We start from the raw sequence: 23,855 nt of genomic DNA, 5'->3' as shown, positions 1-23,855 counted from the left end.
TTTAAAAAATAAAAGAAAAAATCATTAAAAAATTGAATTTAGAAATAGTAGAACATGGTGAAGCTGGGGGTGAGGTAACATCACTGAATCTATTGTCAGTAATCATGACTACAGAATATTTGCTTATGAGAAGGTATGTGGATAACTACAAAATGGTGTAAATGTCTTTACAGCTTGGCAACTGAACATCAGAATTCAGTAAAACACTTCTAAGCCTATAGGTTCTGGTAGCACTGACTTGTGCTTTAAAAATCCTTCTACAAATGAACAGGGAGCTGGCTTTAACTGAACATTATTACTTTGAAACACTTTTGCAAAGGGAGTATTAGTAACACAATTGTCTTTTGACTTTAGATTTCAGAGGAAATTAATTTATCAGACCGTGAGCTGGAAGTAAGTTACTGGTAATACTGCTTTACTGTGTATTTTTAATATTTCTGGTAAGAAATCTGGGTAAGATCTGATCTACTTAACCTCAGAGGTGATTCATTTAGACTTTTTTTATTTTGAGAGAAGACTTTTATAGTGTTCTGTACATAAATTGCATTAAAGTGGTTTGTGATGATTCATTTGAATATTTTAAACTTTAGTATTTATGCTATCATTCTTAATCTAAAATCTGTGAATAGCCTAAAATTATGTAACAAATGCCACTCTGCAGATATTCAGTGAACAGAACATGCATGTGCTTATACAAATTGTGGGCTTTACTTGAAAAACTGCTAGCTCTATAGTAGGTACTGGTAAGTTTATAATTTTCTGTTAGATGCCAGGTGTATAAGCATTTATGTTGACTTAAAAATCTTAGCTCTAATAGTAATTCTCTTCTTTCTTGGCTTACTTTATCCCTCACCTTTGCCTAAATGTAACACTTAAGGCCTTAGGAGAAACGGTAAGGCTGTAGGGAGGAGATTTTCATTTTTCTGACTGCACTAGTAAAATGTGGAAAATACATTGGAAATCTTTTCGGTTTTGTATATTTAGTTAATTCAGTGTTGCAACAGTATCTGTCACTTGGACTGGAAGTGGGTAAAGTAAAGCTTCTCTCTATAAAATCGAATCTCAAGAAGTGAGTTTGAGAAGTAATCTGAAAAAAAGAGGTGTTATCAAGAATTTTTCTGTGAATTTTTTAATATATTGATAGAATATTTATAGCTTCCAGTAGCACATAGTGGATGGAAGAGTGTGTTCATGGATTGTATTTTTTTAACGCTCAGCTGTGTTGCTTTATGTGTATATAGCTGTGTACACTGTGTGTGTATATTGGCGAGAGAAAGCAAAGTTGTGAAGTTAGCATGGAGATAATTAAAGTAGAAAACAGCGAGGTTATTATTTGCCCTTGTGTCCTGAACTCTTCATAGGTCATTTTCTCTATTGAAGTGTTCTGTTGTGCAACAGTATTTTGATTCATCCAAGGTCTGGGACATGAAACAGCTTGCAAGCGGGATCTAGGCTCAAAAATGTGAGAGAAGTCAGGGTGGAGAGGACACAATCGTAATCTTGTATGTGTTCTCTAGTACTAGTTTTAGTAGTAGCCAGAGGACGAAGGAAACATGCTGTTTCTGTGGTGGTGATATAATCGTGGTGAGTTTATTATAATGGGAAGATCAGAGTAGTATCTGCTTGTTAAGTGGTGAAAGACAATATTCTCTGCCCTTGTTATTGGTTGGATGTTCTGTTGGTCTGTGTATGGTAGCACTTCGGTAATTAAATGTGATTGTGGTGGAGTGATGCAGCCCTGTAGCAGAGGTAAACAGCATTTGTATTAATATTTCCTATTAGAGCTTACTGTTAGCAGGAAGTTCAGAGTGGTTTATAAATCCTAGAATAAGTGACATATTAAAGGCATGCAGTCACCAAAGAAGCTGTCCTGTGGCTGCAAGTAAATAAGAGCTTTCTCACTAATGTTTTGGTTTTGGATTTCTTGAAAGCAAAGTTTCTAGATTGTGATGAAATACCTAGATGATGTTTACTTAATATTACTAAAATAAGAAGTTATAGGTTCACAGCAATAGGATGGGAAATGGCATAAGAAGATACATTTTAGTGCTACTTACTGTTAGGTAATGTGAGAAGGCCAATTTAACTAGCCTATTGCTTCAACTTTCCGTTATTTTAAATTAAAAAGGAACTTTTGATAGTTCTAATGCAGTTAAGACATAGTAATAATGAAAGATAAAATTACCAAATCACTGTTGTGGTTTCAATACGCTAAATATCAAACTAATAACTAATTGTATTTACTTTTCATTTGTTTTGATGTAGGTATCCAAAAGGTATCCATGTTGAAACTCTGGAGTCAGATAAGGTAACTAGACATGTAACATTTGTTCTGTTTAAATGAAATTGTATTTCTCAATTTTACCAACTCCAAACTTTCAGATCTAACCTAAGCTTTGTTATGCAAAATGTGAAACATTTTAAATGGAATACAGTGAACTAGTTAAAAATTAAATCTGACCGACATAGGAAGTATAAGCATGTATTTGTGTGGCTTAATATTTTTTTTTTTTAAAATGTTACTAAAAAGTATTTTAAGATATAGTGGATCTTATGTTCAGTATTGTTGAAAAGTAGATCTTGATCTTAGAGGAAAAGTAGTGGCATCACATGCTGTATCCTCACTTCCCAGCATAAATCTCTGCCTCAAAAAATGCTTGAAATCCATTACTTACAAGGAAACTCTGATAACCTTTCCTCAGAAGTAGCAAGTGGACTTAGTAAAAGTTAGGTTTGGTGGATGAGTCTAATACAGCTTTCTAAAGTAGGCTTTTGGGAGTAGGTGTTACAGTGGTGCTTACAATAGAAACAGTCATGTTGCCACATAACTGCTACTGAGGTATGATTTAATTTTCTTTACAATGTAAATTCACAGAAACTTGCAGTGGTCTTAAATATGAACTTCCCAGTCATTCCTCAAACTATACATTTTTGATTTTTAGAAGGAGAGATATATTGCTATTAGCAAGGTAAATGAAGAAGAACGAAAAAGAAGAGAACAGCAGAAACAAGCAAAAGAACAGGTAAATAAGTTCCATTTCATTAGTTTATGTGAAAGAGGGACAGGGAGAATCTATGATTTCAATCAGCTGTGCAAAATTTTGTGATAGGGTTTGGTAGTATTTACCTTTTGGCTGTAGTTGTTGTCTGAAATTGATCCTCCAAATTCTGCCAGATAACGTAGGCTTTGCAGTACAGCAAGAAGAGTTCCAAGACACTCTACAAAATTTTAAAGAATGACTAATTGTAGAATACTGAACCAATATTCTAGACCAGTGAATTCTTCTTTACATGAATCTGTTTTCAGAGAAGCATGGTCTAGTAATAGGAAACATCGGTTGATTGCATTTATTGGTGCTGTATAACAGTCGTTGCAAAAAGTCATGCAGAAATTCTCGAGCAAGTTCTTTGGATTCACAATCTGTCCTTGGAGTAGTACTCTGTTACAGAATTTGCTTGCTCTTAGTTGTCTGAGTTGAAATGTCCTGTGCAATTAATGTCATCTGACTTTTTTCTTGGTAGAAACACGCTGCACATAACTACTGTAGTAACAAATTGACTGGAAGGTCATGTCTTGTACATTCAGGCACGCTCATCATTGTTTATGGGACTTGATATTTTTGTTTATTGAGTCTGACACAAATGTCAGGAAGTCATAAAACTTGAATTGGGGAAATTCTTGATCACACTCTTGTGATTTATGCTTATGTGTTTCAAGAGAAAGTCAATTTGGGTGGGGCAAATAATGCTTGCATGAAGAATACCTCTTCAGAGGAAGGAGGTATCTAACAGGGTCCTCGACTAATGTGACATCTCTTTTTCAGAAAAGCAATCCAAGGACAATTTACTATTACAGTAGATTTTTTTCTGAAGCAGTCTTTATAGGTGTATCTCTCTAATTAGCGTCATTCAGAGCCGAACTAAAATGACAGTAGATGTTTTGGTTGAACTTGACTTCTGGTTTAATGAAGACAGATAATGCAAGGCAGAAATTACTTCCCTAGACCTGAAAAAGAAAAATCTGTTACAAAAAATTAAGTGTAACTAAAATAGGTGCTGTAGTCAGATCCTCCCAAACCAATCTGAGTCATTTTAAAATGTTTAATTCACATTATACAGCTACAATACTATAAAATACAATATTATATATTATTTCTTCTTGGTTTTGTTTATATAAATAGTGAAGAATGTTTCTTCCGAAGTCTCGATGTTAGCATAAAAATACAATCTGACTTAATAGAAATAACAATCAGGATTCAACCTGTTGTATCTTAAAACAATGTATGTGAAAAATATGGTTGAAGATATGTAGCTTAATTTTAATGTCATCTTGGGCTGTTTGAAGTCTAATAGCCATTGAACCCTATTGAAGATAGTGTATTGACAATGAACTGATGACAGCTCTATTGGTGTGGTTGGGAGGATGAAGTTAACTTTCTTAGTAGCAGCCCATGCGTTGCTGTGCTTTGCATTTGTGGCTAAAACAGTGTTGATAGCATACAAGTGTTTTGTCTACTGCTGAACAGCACTTGCACAGTGTCAAGGTTTTCTCTCACTCTCTTTCATCCTCCCTCAAAAGCAAGTAGGCTGATGAGGTGGGCAAGAGGTTGGGAGCGGATGTTCGTGGTTAAGGTGTTTATCTTCCCAAGCAACCTTTAAGCATGCTGAGGCCCTGCTTCATCTGCCTGCTGATGGGAAGTGGTGAATGAATTCTTCTTGCTTTACTTCGGCATGTAGCTTTACTTTTCTTACTAAATTGTCATTACATTGATCCATGAGTCTTTTTGCTTGCCTTTTGAATTTTTTTTTTTTTTTTTTTTTTTTCTTCCTCACTATACCCTGGGAAAGGGGAGTGAGCAAATGCAGCATGGATGTTTGGCTTCTGGCCAGGGTCAACCCACCACAGTAGCTTGTGACTCGTCCTATTTACAGTGAACTAGAGCTACATATTAAACTGGAATTCTGTCAGCAACATCCTGCTTTGACTTTATGTATCTTCCAAATACTGACATTTCCTCTGTGGTGTGTTCTTGGTTATGTCTGAGAGAGAGTTTGAGCCAAACCAATGTGTCTGCTAGCTTGTAGGTACAGTTTTGCCAGTATTTTTATTTATGTTTCACTAATGTCAGGATCTTTGCTTACAGGAAGAATTGAATGATGCAGTAGGATTTTCCAGAGTCGTCCATGCCATTGCTAATTCTGTAAGTTAACATGATTTTTAATGTACCTTTGGTTGTAGGGAAAAAAAAAAAACTCAGAGAAAGAATTCTTTTACTGTTACATTTTGGAACATAAGATGAAATACAAGTTAATGTAACCTCTCTTTTTTAAGTTGATGTTGCTTCATGTTTTATAGTGGTTAAATATGATAGGTTAAGTAGGCTTTTAAACTAATGACATGAGCAACTTTGTTATGTGTAAGAGTCAACAATACCAATTTCTTAGGGTTCCTAACAAGATTATGTTAATTAACTAAGCTTTAAGGGCTTTTTTTTCTCTGTCGTGAAAAGATTGTGTGTGTTTTCTGGCGGTTAAAGGCTTAATCAGAGAAGGTCATCTGGTTCTCTTCTACTTGCATACTTAAAACATGCTATAGTTTTTATGTCTGTTCCCTTCAGCCCAATTATTTTCATGTAGTTGTTACAGCTTGCTGTGTAGGAAAAAAAAATATGTATGCATATTGTTTTCTTTAGCAAATGGAGAATGCAGGGAGGGAGAAAAGGTTGTCCTGCCAAATCAATCATAGTTAACATTTAAACAATTTCTTTTACTTTTTCAAGAAGGAACTTGCATGTACAGCAGCTGGCATGCAAAGTTCTGCACTCTGAGAAGCCAGATCATGCCCCTAATAACTATCATACATTACAGCCATAAAGAATATAATGTGAGTAGTTGTACAAGTTGTAAATTAAAAGGTATTGGACTGAGAAATTACTTGATTTCAATCTTAAATAGATTACATTTGGAAACCAAGGTGTAAGTAGCTGTTCTAGTGCATCTTCTCAACATTTCAAGCTGCTGCTGAAGGCTGTGATAAGTGGTTGGGAGTAGAGGAAAAAGGAGTGACTGCTCTGAGAGAATGTAGGAGTCTGGGGCAGGCAGAGACCAGATGGGGAGTTTTGATTTGTAATTGTTCTCAGCTGCCCTTGGCTAGTGTCTGGGATATGTGCTTTTCGCATATTGCCTTTGCCATGACCACAGCTGGAAGTGTAACTAACATTTAATGTCTTTTCACAGGGAAAGCTTGTTATTGGGCACAATATGCTACTGGATGTTATGCATACCATACACCAGTTCTATTGTCCCCTACCTGATGTAAGTAGTTTTCTGAATGTTCCGATGATGAAATAAATGCTTTAATGTATTTGTCTTTAGTCATCTCTCCAAACTTTCTTGTGAATGGAAGCATACATCAGTCTCTTAAGAACAACAGAAAACCATTTTTAAAAGAACACTTGTTACTTCTAGGCTGCTGCCTTATTTTCTTAAATCTTCATGTAGAAGGCATAGTTGGATAGAGTTCTCCTCCTTTGCATTTTCAGAATGTTCAAATTGAGCATTGGAATTGAGTTGTGGTTTCAGCTCGTATCTGTTAGTCCTTCAGAAACTGCTTGGCTAATGGCAGGTAAATTTAACTGACTTGTTAGGATACTGGTTTGAAGCTTTGACACTACTGTGTGGCATTTTTCCTCCTGTAGTGTACAAAGTGGGAATATGTGTTTCCACATAATATAGTACAATTAACAGAATAAGAAGTCTTGTAGCAGGGTGACGTTAATTGGGGTGAAGAGATGGAGTATCTGAATAATTAGAGGGAGCATGCTTTCATGACTGCAGTAGGGCAGTCTAACAGATCATGGCTGCAATAGTCTAACTATTAAGTTGAACTAAGCGGTGCATTGGCACAGAGGATATTGGCTGAAGAAGCCAAAGGTCTCATTGGAAGGATGGCCTACATGATGGTTATATTACTTGCAATCCTCAAGGGCTTACGGGTGTTACGGGAAAGACGTGGTTATGAGAAGGGAGAAAGACATTTGATTTAAACGGTGTTGGAACATAAGCAGTTGTCAGTTGTTCCTCTGCTTTAGACACTTGGAAGATCTAAACCTGTAGGCAGTCAACTATCCACCTGGAGTGACTCTTTATATTCCATTGACATATTAAATGCTGGGAACATTTAATTAGAAATGTTAACACAACTGGAATTAGAGGTAGTCTAGGTTATATAATAGGATAGGAGGTGATAGAACATTTCTCTTATGAATCACATAATTAGTCTGTAGTTCTATGTAATTGCAAGTGGTATTTATGGTAATTCTGACAAATTCATCTCTTGAGGTGAGAATTCAGTCACTGCATCTCAATTGTAGAAGCCGATTGGATAGTTGTAGCTACTGCTATCTATCATCTGAGACTGATAAACAATTAACTTACTTGAATTTTGTCTTCTGGTTTAATGTTAAATTAGGACCTAAGTGAGTTCAAAGAAGTAACATCATGTGTCTTTCCCCGGTAAGTTCTTACTTCAAGTTTTCAACTGTTTTAGTATTGCTTTAGCAAGCTGATACTGTTTGTCCTAGCCTCATAACCTAGCTGTTACTGGAAATAAAATTGGAAACAAGTTAGATAAATATAGTTTTTAAAGTATTCTGTAGCATCTCTTTTTCAGAAGAACAGTGCTGCTGTTCTACTTCTTGGCAAAAGATTGCAGCTTTGCTAGCCCCTTGTTTTTGGCATGATGTTTGGCGTTTTGAATCTGCCCTACATTTGGAACAAGATTTATTTGCTACTTACTGTTTGCATCTCTTGCTATTGCTTAGTTGCTGTCCTTTTTCATGCTGAATAAAGCCAGGGAGTATTTTGGATGCTCTAAGATAGGAAAGTAATTTTTCAGTAGGGTGAAGCTGCGGTTTCTCAGCTAATACACCAAAACATTTTTGGGGATTTGGCAAAATGGGCATTCTTCCATTTAAACTTATTTAGCTTTTACTTTGTTTCTAGGCTATTGGATACTAAACTGATGGCAAGTACACAACCTTTTAAGGTAAATTAGTATAATTATAGAATGATTTGGAGATACAAGTTTGCATTAAGTGTGTATTGAAACAATTTTTTTTTTTTGGTTGTTAGAGAAAAATGTCTAACAATTTTTTGTGATGCTCATTTTTTGTAAATGAATGATATTTTTTTTTTTTTTTTTTTTTTTCCCTCGCCACTTATCTAAACTTACAGAATTTTTAGGAAACATTTTTATTTTTGTACAAGTGACTTTTGCGTTTGCAGTTTTAAGGTAACTTAGCAGCTTTGAATTGCAAAATATGTACTGTTTTTGCTACTTAAAATGTGATTAGCATATTTTTTGTCTTGTAAATTAGGACAAGACTCCATGTCTCCTCAGGAGAAAGGAAAAAAAAAAAATTGTTTTTCATGAACAAATAGGACCTGGAAGCTGCTTGTATCCTCAAGGCTTTAGAATATTGTGAAAGATGACTTAGTTCTGTTTAGAAAAAGATGCTTGAACATCGTCATTAGGTTCTATTGTGGCCTGTTGTTCAGTGGATAGTCAGCAGGAGGAAGAAATTACAGGTTTCTCTTAAAACCTCTTTCAGCATGGGGGTTTTTTATTCTTCCAAAATAGTATTGAGTTGAGTGATCATACTCTCTTGCTTTCCTGTGTGCCTTTGGAATGAATTAATTAAAAAACACACTGATGAAGCACCATCTATCTTTCTGCATACCTCTCTGACTTTAGAGCATTGCATAACAGAAAATCTCATTAAAATGTACTTAGATATTTTCAGGGTTTGTCTTGCGTACTACTCTAGTAAGAATAGAGGCTTTTGTATTCTGAAAACTAATAATCCTGAACAAGTTTTATGTTTGGTACAGTTGATATTTGTAATTTTTATAGTAGATGCTTTGGTTTTAGGCTATTGTTATCAAATAGTTCTTTGGGATACCAGTATAATGCACCATTTGAGCTTGTTAATTGTACTGAGTTCTTGATAACTTTTCAGACCACAGACCTGATAACTGTAAACAGCTGTCTTGATTTAGAACCAAAGGAAATTTGGTCCTCAAAAAATTCAGACAACTTCAAGAAAGTGCGAGATTTTTCATTTTCACTTGCTATTGATTCTGCATGTTTTTTCCATTGTACTGAGTGACAAAGTATATTTGATTGAGAACTTCAATAAGTTTGGTTTAAAGAAATTAATAATCTGTATATCTTTGTGACATTTTTATATACACATATATAGAGTCAGTAATGCAACTTCACTAAGCTGAAATGTAGGAACAGCTTTCTGATTGTCAGGCTTCTTTCACAAACCTTGTATTATTTTAAATCAGCAGTATCAACACTTACAAAATTATTCAAAAATGTCCAGTCAGCAAGCACACTTCAATACTCACCCTGAATGCCTTTAACAGTTATGATCAATATTTAAGATATTTTGTCTTGCTGTTTCTGCTGCCTTTTCCCCTGTCATGTGTACCATGCATGGAACCAAATTCAAACAGAAATATTACTTTGACATAATTAATCATCAAGAATTCTGAAAATTATTAATAAATGCTTGTGACTTATGTTGTAGTTGAAACAAGTTAAATTTTTTAAAACTTGTCGTGACAGACTTCTAGGGTGTATTAGTTTGAAATTAGGCTGTGTATAAATCCCTAGAGAACACAAGGTGGCAGCAGTAAATGCTGACATTATCCTATTTGATTTCAGTTTCCAGGGAAAATGTGCTTTGCCTTGGCAGTTAATGGTGTCTTTTCTTGCAGGAGATCATTAATAATACATCCCTTGCAGAATTGGAAAAGCGTTTAAAAGAAGTTCCATTCAGCTCTCCTAAAGTTGGTAAATATATATCAAAATGGTCTTACTTCTGAAATGTTTGCCTCTTTCAGAGGAAAGAGAGTGTTTTGATCATTTTTGTTCTTGGTCTGAAATGTAAATTTCCCTATTAATACTTAGTGTTTTGATGAAAGGGACTTTAAACGTATAGGACATATAGTATGGTATACATATAGTGCAGTTGTATTTAGAACTACTAGTGGAAGTGAGTAGGAATCCTTCCACTTTATTTCAGATAAGAGAAGAATGGATGTATTCAGTGAAGAGCAGTTTCATCATCTTCTAATGATGGCATTTGGTTTTTTAGGTTGATTTTTGGTGAGTAACTTTAAATTGTTTTAAAACTGTTATGTTTGGTTATTATTGTCCTTCAGACCAAAGCCAGAGAGTTCTAATAGGCACATGGTCAAACAAACCCAAGAAAATTTACACAGTAGTGACTAGTGATGTGTGTTCAAGAAATTACTAAAGTTCCTTCAGAGCAAGGTGAATGAAAGGCTATTTAATCAACAAAGGGCAAACTTATCTTAAAGTTCTGAAGTTTTTCTTAAGCTGCTGATTTAGAAAAGGGAGGGCAATACTGAAGTGTACAGTATGTTGGAAGGGAAAGTCTCAATGTCTAATCGAAAATGAGTGATGCTTTTTTAATATTGCTGAATGGGCAGAGCAGATGCACTTAAGCTGTAGTAACAGGAGAGATAATAAGATGGATAATCTACAATCTTGGACAATGCGCAGGAGCTGTTGGTGCCTACACCTAAGTAGTATTATGCTTATGGAGTGTACAGTAATTGTATGCAGACCCTGTAGTGACGTGTCCTCTGTAGCTGCTTCTCAGGATGCAATGTAATTTGGCAGCTGTCAGGTACTATTTTTGGCTAGTGTAATATAAAATAATAATTTTACCAGCGTGGGGGGTTTTTTGAGCAAAGTATGACCATAATGGTTAACTGACTCAGAAGTATTAATATTTAATCAGAGCTGATTAATGTGGTTCAGAACATCAAAGCAAAGCATGTTTAAAAATACTAGAATACCTCTGTTAACTGTTTGTTTATGTTTTCTTTTGGATATGTATCTATTAAAAATAAGTTAAGCACTAAGAAATGTCATTTTCAGCTCAGCCAGTGTAGCTTAATGTTGTCTGAATCTCAGACAACTTTATTTTAAAAATAAATATTACAAGGGCTCATCTGAAAAAAGGCTTGATGTTTTGCTGCACTAGTTTTCTATATAAAATTTCGATTCAAGTTTCTTTTTACAAAATACAACAAGTATATATGCTTATATATTTCCATTGTATAAATTATGCTAGTATTTCTGTATCACTGTTCTAAATCCTCAGTATATTTCAACATTCTTTTAGCTTTTTTTGCTAGGTTGAATGCAATAAATCAAATGGAATTATAGAGTTCACTTTTCAGTCTGTGCCTAATGCAAGGATCATGATTTTGGCTTTTTAAGCAGTTGATTTTGTTCTTCCAGTCCTATTCTCATTATAACTTCTAGAGGAAAATGATCCAGCTTCCTAGAGGTTGAGAAGCTAACTACAGAGATGAAATAACTTTGATATTAAAGTGGGAAAGAATTTAAATCATAAAGAAAAAAGTGTAATGTGCACGTATTTCTCTGTTACTGAGACTTGGGCACTTTTGGACACTTCGGAGAAGTGCCTATTAAGGTTTTCACTTTGAGGTGATTCAAGGGGATACTTTTCAAGGTCTTCACGTGAACACTAAGCATAGTTGTCAATAAAGACATCCTTTAATTACTTAGTTCCGTCTTCATCATTTTAAATACCTTGAAAAATCTGACCATAGGTCAATCGGACGTTTAGCAGACAGGTTGATAGTAGAGTTTTCAATTAGCCTGAATGTGTATTCTTTTTAAATGCAAGACAGGAAAAAAATATGCTGTGTGGGGAATCCTGCTGTCATTGTGTTAGAATTAATACTCCATTTTGGCTGAGTAGGTCTGTGGATTAATAGCTTTTTAACAGGAAGGAGTTTATATCTTAGGAGCCTATTCTTATTTCAAAACACAAAACAAAACTGCTAATTCCAGAAGTTCTGAATTTGCAGAAATTCTGAAAACTGTATAGGCTTACCCAAATGGTGTTATGCTCTGATAAAGGAAGTGTGTAGGTAAGCATACAGGGCTGCCTTTAACTTCTGTGATAACATGTTTGCAAATTATTTTCTTTTCCCCTTCAGAAAGTGCAGAAGGGTTTCCAAGTTATGATACAGCTTCTGAACAACTTCACGAAGCAGGATATGATGCTTACATTACTGGACTGTGCTTCATCTCCATGGCTAATTTCCTAGGTAACTGTAGTCTTTTTCAAATCTTCTCCCTAGTGCTGTCTGTGGCTGCTTATTACTTACTGAATTGGTTCTTCATTCATCAGGTTCATACCTCAGTCCTCCAAAAATCCACGTGTCTGCTAGATCAAAACTCATCGAACCTTTCTTTAACAAGTAAGTAGTTGCTGTATTAAAATATCTGATAAAACATGGAAATATAACACTAGCCTTAGCATGTATTATCTCTAGCCTCAGAATCAATGGCTAACTGTATTTTTCTTTGCACTTGAGTTTTGTTTGGTTTTCTGGTTCATGCTAGAAATGCTTCAGAGAGGCCAGAACTTGTAAAATAAATACCTTTTCTTTTGAAGACAATGGCTTACTTTCTGTAACTTTTAAAAGGACACATAGAAGGGTACCTGGACTACTTTAATGGCCTTGTCCATGCCAGTGCTGAGAATATGTTTACAATTTAGAAAATTATTTCTGGAGTAAGCTTTGGGGGTAGTGGAACTGAAGGAGAACTGGTCAGGTGTTCTTTTACGTTGTGGGACGCTGTCAGAAACTTGTGATAGTTAAAACTGAGTACGCTAAACAGTCTAGAAAAAAACAAAATAGCGCTACTGCAATGTCAATCCAAATAATACAAAGCTATTTTGTTAACATTATCAGGTAACTCATTTTTAAGAAGGCTTAATTAATGTACATGATTAGTGGTTTATGGGACAATGCTATGATCAATATTCTGCTTTGAATTGGATCTTCATGCAAATTACTTAAACAAATTGAAGTAAGACTTGAGAAATTTGCAAGTCTTTATGCACAGATTTGATTCTTTGCATATTTAATCTGTAGATTTTACCTTATGAAGCTTCTAAAGATAGTTATAACTTGTCACATAAATATAAAGGAGTTGAAATTAAAAAGCTGCTAGTGCTTTAGTCTGTTTAAATTCAGAAGAAATTCCATCCTTTCAAACCCTATCATATAGGAGTTGAAAAATTAATTATTTTAACTTCAGATGGCCCACACAAATGAGGGAATAATAGTGATCAATGGCTTTCAGCTTTCATTGGTCTGGAAACCAAATTACTATAGTGACAGCAGTTAGGTGATTCTCTTGACACTGAGACATGAGGCAGTAACTCCATATATTCTAGCAGATGTGTGTATCTTCCTTAGCTTGAACGTGGACCCACAGTAACCACTTGATTTGAATGTGAAGGTGATGATAGAATTATCAGCATAATTTCATTTTAAGATAGGATGTGTCACAGGGTTGTTTTCAGTAACACCAGCACACACACATGCCAACTAATACATGCCAATTAAGAGGGTTATTTTTTCAATCATTAACCAAAATGCTTGCAGTTTTTTTCAGAGATGCATATCTGCAACAAGTACAAACTGAAACTTCTGAAACAATAACACACAAAAATAAGGTTTTTAAGTTGTGTACTTCAAATGTGATATTCCTCTAACAGTGACATTTCAAAATTTTGAGAGGAAGCCTGCTGTGTCTGTTCTGGCTTCAGAGTTAACACTGCCCAACTGTAACAAAAGGGAAAGTTAACATAAAAATTGTAGGGAAAAGAATAGTGCTTTTTTATTTTTAAAGCAGGAAGTTAAAATTACTGTTTATAAGGAAAAAAGGCTTATCCATTTTCTCATTATTCAGAACTTGTAGCTTCTTGTTTCAGAAAAGCTATATATTATTTTTTAAATCATGGAAACTTGGAAGACTTGCTATGTCTTACTTTCACATGATCTTAAAAGCTTTGCTGTAGTCTGACTAACATCTGTCACCTCACCTAGGTCAGAGCTTGGAGATTAGATTGTCTGACCTTTTTCTTGTAGTGAGCAGGCCAAGGCTTGTATTTTTAAAGCTAGGCTTTTTACTGTAATGCAAAATAACAAACCAGAATAAGACAACTCCATTTATTTAATTATTTTTTTTAAAGAAACAAGATTTAAGTACACATCAGAAGTAAGAGCTGTTAGATATTGAAATGAACAAGTCTTTTGCTCTGTTCAGTATGTCCTTGCTAGACCACGTCTCTATTTCCAGCACTTGGTCTGTTTAGCACCTGTAAGTAGCATCCAGGGCTTACTCAATTTACATAGTTATCTTAAGGTCCCTAGTAAGTATGTTGCTTCTGGGGCTTTTTTGCAGGTATGCTCTGGGCTGCCAGCTAGCTTCCTGCTGCACCTAGTTTTCTCTAGTTTGTGGTCTAGAAGCTTTCCCTAGCTGAGCATCCTCTCTTCCTCCTGGGGAGAAAAAAAACTATCTTCCTCCTTCCTCCAGAAGTTCTACCTGATCCTGTGCGCAGCAGTCAGAACAAGGAAACCTTTTCCTTTGTGCTGTAGTCATGTTCTTCAAGCAAAACACAAACTACAACATGCAAACAGTAAGCTAAACAAATGAAAGTTATACTATCTGTCACAAAAGTATTTCCTGAAAGAAGCAGAACAGGCAGTAGTTTATTGTAAGGCAGTTATTTAGAAGCAGTGTTCTCAGTTTGAACTATTACCAATATAGTCTTAAAAATGTTCTTTAAAACAGACTACTTTATGATTCTTTATGTTGCTTATAAGTCTTCATTTCAAGATCTCTGAATAATAGGTGTTAATATTTAAATACAGTTTAGAGATTAAAGTTACGTGATTGGCGTGACTGATAGGATTTTGGAAATGTTTTCTGTTTGAATAGACTTGTCACTAATGTGACTAGTGGGAGTAAATTTAAAACTGAAAAATCAAGCTTTGAATTTTACAAACTTAGCATTTAAGGGATGGTAATACTTTTTTCAGTAGTTACTTTGACCTCTCTCATTATATCACCAAAGCTACATAACTTCCTGGCTTGCCATTCAAGAGTGGTGGCCAGCATATAGGTTAACGTTCATATAGGTTAATGATGAACATAGGTAAAATCTTCAGTTTCCACTTGTTCTAAGAGTGGAACTGATTTAAAACAGACTTTGCCTTACGGTTGTTTGGTTCTCAGGCATAATGCAGCAAGTTATATGCTAAACAACTCAGTAAGCCAAGAATTCCAGAGATGCATTTCTGTAATCTTTATGCTTCATTTTATATATGACATCTTTGAAAAATCATGTTCATGTGAACAATCTGCTATCAGTAATCCCTGATGAACACTTACAAGTTGAGATGATGGGACTCTACATATGTCTTAAATACTTCAGAGTTGATCTGAATTTTTTTTGACCTGTTTTGTTTAGAGCAACATTTATTCTCTATTTCCATACCTCCCTGCCCCCACCCACAAACCCCTCCCAAACTTTTAATAACAATTTTATTTTGGATCTCTTTGGGTTGTTTGAATGTTGGGGTTGGTTTGTTTTTTGGTGTTTTTTTGAGGTAGCTGGAGGAAGGTGATGAAAGAGCTGTAGAGAAATGAAAACACCGTGTATTATTGAGCTGAATAGCATGATAGTCTGTATAAATATAGATTATTGTAGAAATATATTTTTTTTCATACAAAGGGATATCATAAACCAAAATTTGTGCAAATAGCTTGGCTTTGTGATGTATTTGTGGAAAATGTCTCACCAGGGAGTTAGGTTCTCTGACGTGTATTGCAAATCAGTTATTTTTTCCCTCTACTTTTCTATACTAATTTGATCTTTGCAGAATTATTGCAAAAGAACATCAATGTGATCTTCTGCAATTTGACCAGCATCTTTTCAATCACAGTGTAGGAATAAACAATTGCTGTCCTTGTGCTTTCAGCCACATGTGGCTGTACTAGTTACTGAGCTGGATTGGTAAACTGATCTGGGTTTGAAAAGATGCATTTTCTTTTTTCAGCTGGATCAGTTTCTCTACACAGTTCTTCACACAGCTGTGAAAACTTTCATCCTACCTCAGTGCAGAGGAAGAATGTTGACCGCTTGAGACTACTTATGCGTTGTTATGAAGTGGCGTGATCGTAGCCTTGCTCTCTTTATTTTACTTAACTTGCCACAGAAACAATTGTCTTCAAAGTGGCTGTCTTAAAATACCTCAAAGTTACTAGGATACTGTTGTATATTCAGCAGACCTCTGTTCTCTGACCATGTGATCTGGCTGTAGCCTCTAACCAGTGTAGGAAATAACACTTTTTAGTTTGGTCAATATAGCTTTTAAATAATTGTGAATTAATGTAGTGAAAAGCAACATCATAGCTACAACGTCATGAATCTAATTCAGTATAAAGTGGGCTTTATGCTGTCATACAGAACAACCTTAGTTTAAATTTTCACAGATAGATGAGCAATCTTACAACCATAAATATGGATACTTAATTATGGATTATGCTGCACTCAGTGTTGATAATCCATGTGATATAAATCAGTGCTACAAGATGTAGTTGTTGCTGTAATGTACTTTAAGAGCACTTAATATTAAAATCGGTATTTGTACTATCTCTTTAGGGAATGTGTATGTTTGTGTGTGTATGTGCTGTTTAGAGACATAGTTCTTTGACCAAACAAATAAACGTAGATTTTGTCTACAGTAGAAAACTGACCTTAATCTCAGCTATATGTATTTTTTGACATAAGTCTGTGCTTGCTGTGGCCACTGTACCTGATTTCTTCAACATGATAAAACCCGGGCGAGGGCAGCTTAACAGGTATTCTCCCTGGCAGTTTTTGTTGTATTTTTAGGAAACTTCGTATTTAATTTTATGAAAAGTGCTAGCTAGGAAATTAAACTAGGTACTTGGGTACTTCAAGAAGTAGCTGGTTCCAAGAATTCTGTGAAAGCTTTTTCTTCAGATAGCTCAACTTAAACCAAATCTGCCTCTTTTTTTTAAAAAAAAACCTTTTGCTATCCTGCATGGATGATGGACAACCTTCATCCAGTGAAGACTAAAACTGCTTTCACTGACTAGCTGAAATACTGCATATTTAGGCTATGCTTATCCCCTGCACCGGAGTCCAGAGAAGGCCGTGGCTCCTACTAACAGTGACACAGACATTATTTCACATCAAGACATGGGCCCAAGTCATAGGTAATAAATGGAACTGAGCCTCTTTCAGCAGTCTGAAGTGAAGTCCAGCTTACTAGCAGAGCACAGGTCCCAGACCTGCAAGTTCCTTATTGCCCAGCTAGGTGCTCTGTGACGGTGGTATGATTCTGCCTGATGTCTTCCACCAGAGATGGAATATAGTCACCTTTCTTCTGTTCCTCCTTGGAAAATGTGTCCCACACTCCCTCTTTGTATTCACCCTCCCTTTAAGCTCAGTTACCCTTATGGCCTGATCACTGTCTCCTGTTTCTTGTTTTCTGGGTAGATGGCTTTTTATTTGTTTACGTTCTTTTTGAGCAATAGCTCAGTATTACCCCAGATCTCTAGGAGGTGTCAGAGTAAGGATGTTTTTTTCCTTGTGGAAGCTGTGTTCTGAATCTAGCTTTGTTCTTCAGATGCCACCTGTGTCTTGTTTAGACAGAAAGGTACAGTGAAGTGCAGGCTATAGCAGTATGTCACCTAAGGCTAAACATTAGAGTAAACTCTGGCTCCTTTGTAAAACATCTTCATTACTCAGTGCTGTGCTGGAATTGTTAAAGTTTCTAAAGTTAATTGATGCTGATGTTTCTAATTTTTATTGATAAAATTCCTTTTAGGTTGAGCAGTGCTCAGGGGGACACTGCACATTATACAGTATCTTCGCTGAGACTCAGGAAGAGAAATTAGATGGGGCTGGCTATCATAAGTGGTGCCACGTCTCTGAAGATCCTCTTGCTCACATGTGAACCTGTCATATAGTCCATTTTCTTTCCAGTGTTTGTATTTTCTTTTTTCTGAGTACTTATAGTAAAGACAAGTTATCAGCTGCATTCCAGTAGACTTTTCAGTGGTACAAGTAACCATAAGGATATAATATTCAGACTCTTAAAAACTAGTAGTAAGTATGGCATGATACAAAGAATCTCTAGGGAATTACAGATCAATCTGCACACTTAAAATGTTTTTATCAGTTGTTTATATCAGTTATTACTTAGTTGAATACTGTAGCTGTCATCTGATAAGCATTTTAGAAGCATTTTGAAGTTGATAGAAAAGCTATTTATTTTAGCCCTCCAGTAAGCAGTATACACAGCAAATGTTTTGTAACAGCAATGTAGCATCAATACCTATGATATGATTTTTAGGCTTATCTTATTTTGGAGGGAAATAGTTTTTAGAGCTGAATATGAGGTTTTATTGAAAGCATTTCTGTAATGTTTTGAGAAATTCTTCAGTTACGTGTTAAAGAGCAAAAGACTCATCCTAGTTATCTCCACTGAAGTGTCATGGTGGCTTTTGCAGTTTTAGGGTTTTAAGATCTATTCTGTCTAAAGCATGATACAGTGCTCAAAATGGGAAAGTATATGTCTATTTAGAATGACAGCCTTTGCACTCTCCACTGCGTAGCTGGGTCTTACTGCACAGAGCTGCTACTTTCTAAATGCTTATTTCCCCACTTGTTTTAATTGTTTTTAGCAGTACCAGTTTGGGGCTTCTTTGTTCTTGTTTTGTTGAATAAGTAAAATTACTAGAATGATGCCAAGTAACTTTTTGAATCTGGATTGTTAGACAATAGATTGGATTTAGAGGGTCCATTTGTTTTAATATAGCTTAAGATATGGTTGCGATGATTAATTCTGCTTCTTCAGAAGCAACTTCTAAAAAAAAAAAAAACCTATAGAAAGGAAAGCTTATTAAAAGGCCTTTTGGTAGAAATTTGCTAATGGTACTTTTCTATTTTGCTTCAGGCTATTTCTTATGAGAGTAATGGACATACCATATCTCAATTTGGAAGGACCAGACTGTAAGTAGCTTATTTAATTGTAAACTTACTACCATTCTGACAAATTTCCTGGAGGAGGAAGTGTAAAGATTAATTATGGTTATAAACATGGGACATAGCTGTTTAGGTAATTAGCCGCTTATCAGATGATGTAAATGTCCCCTTTTTTTTGAATGAAGTAGTAAAACCATAAGTTGTTCAACTTTGACCAGAGAATCTGCATTATAAAGGGGACTGACTAGATCAGATTGTAACTAAATGTTAACAGAGTTTGAAGCTAACAGCTTTGTTCTTAATTTAGGTCAGTATTCTTACGTACCATACAACATACAAAGTGGGGTGTTAACACTTTCCCCTCTCCCCTCACTCCAGCAGTAAATACAGCATGCAAATGGTTCTGAAAATTTTCTGGCCACATTCCTTCACTATTTGTACGCAGCAGTACCTTTACTTAACTTCAATCAAAACATCAGAATTCATTTGCCATATGAGATTATGACTACATAAATGGAAAAATATTGCTTGAAATATTTTTACATTTCAAGTTACTTCGGGTTACAGACCTGGGGCTGTAATAAGTTGCTAATACATTTAAATGAAAACAGATTTCACTAATATAAAGGTCCTTACTGTTATGTGATGTTACACTATGAGGGAGAAAACTTCGGATGAGTGTTACCACTGATGTCTTGACTTAGAAAATGTGAAGCCCTGGGGATCAGTCTATTCCTCGACTAGATGAAAGCTTAATTATGTACTGTGAAGTCAGTAACGTGAACGTCTTAAAAATGATGCCCATCTGGAAGCAATATTGATGTGAAGACATTTTCTACTCCGTGCATTGGAAAGCTCAAACTGGAGGATGACCCTTTATTAGATGCTGGTTTAATAGTAACAGAACGCAGTTCTAAAAAGATGGAAGTAACTACTGGACTGAAAAATATATGCTGTAAGGACATATATTTAATTTTTGAATGCGGTTAGGTGACCAGATCACAAATCTGCAGAGCCAGAGTTCAATTGGAATGGTTATCTAATTATGTTGCATACTTCTTTCCCCAACTGTTTGATATTGAGCGCAAGAATGGATAAATACTTTGGGTCATTGAGAGAATGCCAAAGCTACTAAGCTGTAAAGATACTACTTCCACTTGCTAGCCAACTTACAAGATTGTTTTGATACTTTGCCAAGAAGAGTTGCCAGAAAATGAGTCTGCCTCTGAAAGTCTGTCTCTTTGAAAACCACTCCTGTAGAACAGACTGATGCAGATGTTACAGCAGAATCTGAACCAGGGAGACCTTCTAAGCTTCAAAACAGGAAGTACATCTAGCGTGGCATGTTTGCCTGGCTGCTTTAGAAACTTTTATTTCTCTTCTGAGGTTCAAACAGTATTGTAGGTTGAGGAGGCTATCTGGTGGTTTGTTGTCTGTAGGGAGCATTTTTGCAGGAAAGTAAAGCCATGCAAATAAGTCCACACTTCCGTGGTAGATATACTTGGAAACTGTATTTGGAAAAAAAAAGGTGAGGCACAGCTGACTAGGTGACTTGTAAGTTCTGTTGTGTTTGTCAGTTTGTTTGTCCTGTAGTGTTATAGCTAGCTTGTGCAATTTTTCCAGAAATGATGGAGTTCAGTAAGGTATGCTAGGTCAAATAGTATTGAATATGTGAAAGTGATTTTCACCATCTTCTTTTGTTACTGTGTGTTAAAAACTCCTTTGAAAAGAATGAAGTTGCACAGAATGACTGCAAAGCAGAATGAATCAAATATTTCTCACCTAAGTAGGAGGTATAGAGGTTTAACAGAAGAATCAAAGTGAATTTAACAATAAACAGATACTGCAGGGTTAGGAGTAGTTTCTTCTCTCTAATCAACAGTGAAAGTGTTGTAACATCTGAAGCTGGAGTTGTTGCAGTGAGAATTCTTTACTACTGGATTGCATATACTTAAACCTTTGAATTGCTAGCTGTTCCGTAGGCTAAACAGCAATGAATTTATCTTTATTGGCTTGTTAAGACAACTTGTGGGGTTTTGGTGTTTGGCTTGCATATACAAAAATATCTGTTCTGCCTGTTCTGAAAGCTACAGTTCTCAAGTTCATGAAAAAATGAAGCTGTACTTGTGGAATGGAGTTACACCTGGAAGTGTACATGCTTTCTACTCTAAAGCATATACCAGGCTGAGGACACTACCACTTACTCCAATTACTACACATAACTAAATTGTAGTAATTGGTAGTGGTTAGTTCTGTTTATAACATGAACAACTCACAAGACTTTCATCAGAAAGCAGTACAAAGTTGCATCTTAACCACATGTGTCAAAAGAACCTTACAGGTTTGACCTTATATAATGGGGTCAAGTACACATGAAAAATCAGATATAGCGATAAGCAGTGGTTGATGGTCTGATTTTGGACACAGGTGCTCCATGAATGAGATAAACCTTGGAAACCTCTCCTATTTTAATGCTGGAAGCTAAGGAGATCAGAAAGTAGTTTGCATCACAAAAGAGTTCAGGAGGGTATTTCACCATGATGAAACTCAGTCCCTATATCTCTATTCCCCAAAAAAGAGAGACACTTCCTGAGAGTGTTTCCACGTGGTTACAGAAAACTGTGTATTTAACCCTTGAGTTACCTTTAACAAGCTGGAGCAGTAAATTACAAAGTGGAATGCTCTAATGTTTAATGACAAGGGAAGATCTAGCAATGTGTCATGCATAAAACCATAAATCTCTGCAAGTAGATGTGGAGAGGCTTAATTAATGATTTGTAAATAGTTTCACATGAAAATGGAAAATATTTCAATATCTTCACACCTCAAAATATAGTATTCTACTTCTTTTTAAAATATGGTAGGAGTTCACAGGTTCTAAAAGCTCAAATGTCTAGTGAAAGGAACTTCAGTTGCATGTACATTGTGGTGATATCTTACGTACAAATGATCTTTACTGGGTGAGGTCAACGGTCTCTCTTGTTCAGTAGCCTGCCTCTGATGATGACCAAAACAGATATGTAAGGTGAAGTGTGTAAAAGGCAAATGTGTGGTGTTAATTTCTGCTATACTCTTACCTCATCTAGGAGTTTGTCTTGGATTCTCTTTGTCAAATTCACAAAGCTCCAAATAACTTTCAGTGTGCACCAAAGACTTCTTCTGCGTTACTGCTTTAGATGTTGGCCTTTGGATGCAATTTTTTTCTTGCTGTAGTTTTTAATAAATGAAAAAGTCTGTCAGTGTATATATTCTAGCTTCTACCTAATGTTATATGAAAGCTGAATTGAACATTGTTTCACAGTAAGTTGTTTGTTTTTTTTTTTTTTTATTGAGAGAAGAATGGAGACATTGAGTTATTGCTAGGAATTTTTTAAAGCTGGAGCATGAGGAGGCAGTTGTTTTTTTCTGTTGTGAAGGTCTGGATTTGTGGGCATTTTCCACTGTGTGTAATGCTGTTTCAATTTCTTACACAGATGAACTAGTAGCATTTAGTATGTTTATTTCATGCAGAATTTTAGGCATGTTTTCACTGGTGCCTGGTGTTGTTTCATAGATCTTGTCCTGTTGTCTTTTTTTTACTTGCGCTCTTTTATTTTTATTTTTTTAAAAAAAGCCACATGACCATATTGAATATTTTTTTTAGGATATTCTAAAGATACTAGTAATGACTCTTATTTTAACAACTGCATTTTTGTTTTTTAGTGCAACCGAAACGAGATCATGTTCTTCATGTTACTTTTCCCAAAGAGTGGAAGACTAGTGACCTTTACCAGCTTTTCAGTGCCTTTGGTGAGTGATATGGTTAGTCTACCCTTCCTCGTACTTTTGTTTTCTCTTTTCCCTCTTTGCCATTAGCAAGTACCTCTGATTTTGTTTGTTATTTTCAATCTGTGGATGCAGACTTACTCCTAGGATAAGTAACAATGAATCACCTTTTGTAATTTTTGAATGGTGTCCTGTGGACTTTATTTGTAATGATGTGTTGAAAATGTCTGCCTTCATGAACTGCTTACTAGAAATCTTTTTATGTGGTGTTTGAATATTGTGGACCTTCAATCCTTTTATTGGTAGCCCCTCATGGAAGGAGGTAAGAGTTTATATAGGTGAGTAAAAGGAATGGGGATGAGTGTGAAAGGCAGATCAAGGTTTTCAGGATAAGGTTCATCCTGTAGTCTGCTTAGAGCCAGATGCTAACTTATGTGAGTCTAGGCAAGCAATCAGGCTTGAAAATAGCCAATTTGATTTCAAGATTGTGAACACTGTCCAAGTCAGAACAAACAACAAAATAAATGGGGATTAGTAGTCCTGTTCCTTTACTAAGTATTGGTATATAATGTAAGCACATGGAGATCCTAATTAACTGACAGTGATCTCCTGATACCCAACTCTTGCAGCAGAAAACAGTGGTTATGCTTTGCGTCCCTAAATCAGAAAAAGAGTGATCTTCCAAACAGCCCTGTGGTGGATGTTGTTTCCAGGATTTTTCTTGCAGATTATTTTTCTAGTTTCTTATTGCTAGGTAAGGTAATGCTTCAGAAGAGAATTTTTGGGCTTGCAGATAATTTTAAGTTATTTTTATGGGGAATTTTTTTTTTTTTTTGGCAAAGAGGTAAATCTTTCAATTTCTTAAAACATCTAATGTAAACCAAGTTACACTTAATATTTTTTTACATTATTTTCTGGAAATATTTGCTCACAATACTTAAAATATGTTATTGAAAGTAGCTTATTAAATGTTATGTATAATAGACTTTTTATGCATCTTGTCTTCCTCAAATTTTGTAATAATGATTTGAATGGGAAATTGCTTTTTCTCCTTTTTTTTTTTTTTTTTTTCCTTAAAAAAAAAGAAGCTTTTTACCAGTGTCTATTGGGGGTTGAGGGGGAAATCAATTTCTT

The 23,855-nt window shown here is 35.4% G+C and overlaps 1 protein-coding gene across 3 annotated transcripts in view; it reads left to right on the top strand.

Moving 5' to 3' along the window:
- The window catches only part of PARN (poly(A)-specific ribonuclease), a 60,904-nt gene that overhangs the window by 5,873 nt on the left and 31,176 nt on the right, over positions 1 to 23,855 (top strand). For all 3 annotated transcript variants that reach the window (XM_042798690.1, XM_042798692.1, XM_042798691.1), the window contains exons 9-20: positions 355 to 393; positions 2,266 to 2,308; positions 2,943 to 3,023; positions 5,145 to 5,201; positions 6,238 to 6,315; positions 7,472 to 7,515; positions 8,005 to 8,047; positions 9,790 to 9,865; positions 12,076 to 12,186; positions 12,270 to 12,339; positions 18,928 to 18,983; positions 22,659 to 22,745. In XM_042798690.1, coding sequence (XP_042654624.1) covers positions 355 to 393; positions 2,266 to 2,308; positions 2,943 to 3,023; positions 5,145 to 5,201; positions 6,238 to 6,315; positions 7,472 to 7,515; positions 8,005 to 8,047; positions 9,790 to 9,865; positions 12,076 to 12,186; positions 12,270 to 12,339; positions 18,928 to 18,983; positions 22,659 to 22,745 — 785 coding nt within the window. The remainder of the gene's footprint in view (positions 1 to 354; positions 394 to 2,265; positions 2,309 to 2,942; positions 3,024 to 5,144; positions 5,202 to 6,237; positions 6,316 to 7,471; positions 7,516 to 8,004; positions 8,048 to 9,789; positions 9,866 to 12,075; positions 12,187 to 12,269; positions 12,340 to 18,927; positions 18,984 to 22,658; positions 22,746 to 23,855) is intronic.

Source organism: Tyto alba, unplaced genomic scaffold (assembly GCF_018691265.1).
Source record: "Tyto alba isolate M040663 unplaced genomic scaffold, T.alba_DEE_v4.0 Super-Scaffold_28, whole genome shotgun sequence".
NCBI classification, from domain to species: Eukaryota; Metazoa; Chordata; class Aves; order Strigiformes; family Tytonidae; genus Tyto; species Tyto alba.
The sequence above is the reverse complement of the archived record's forward strand: the minus strand, read 5'-3'. Positions and strand labels throughout refer to the sequence as shown.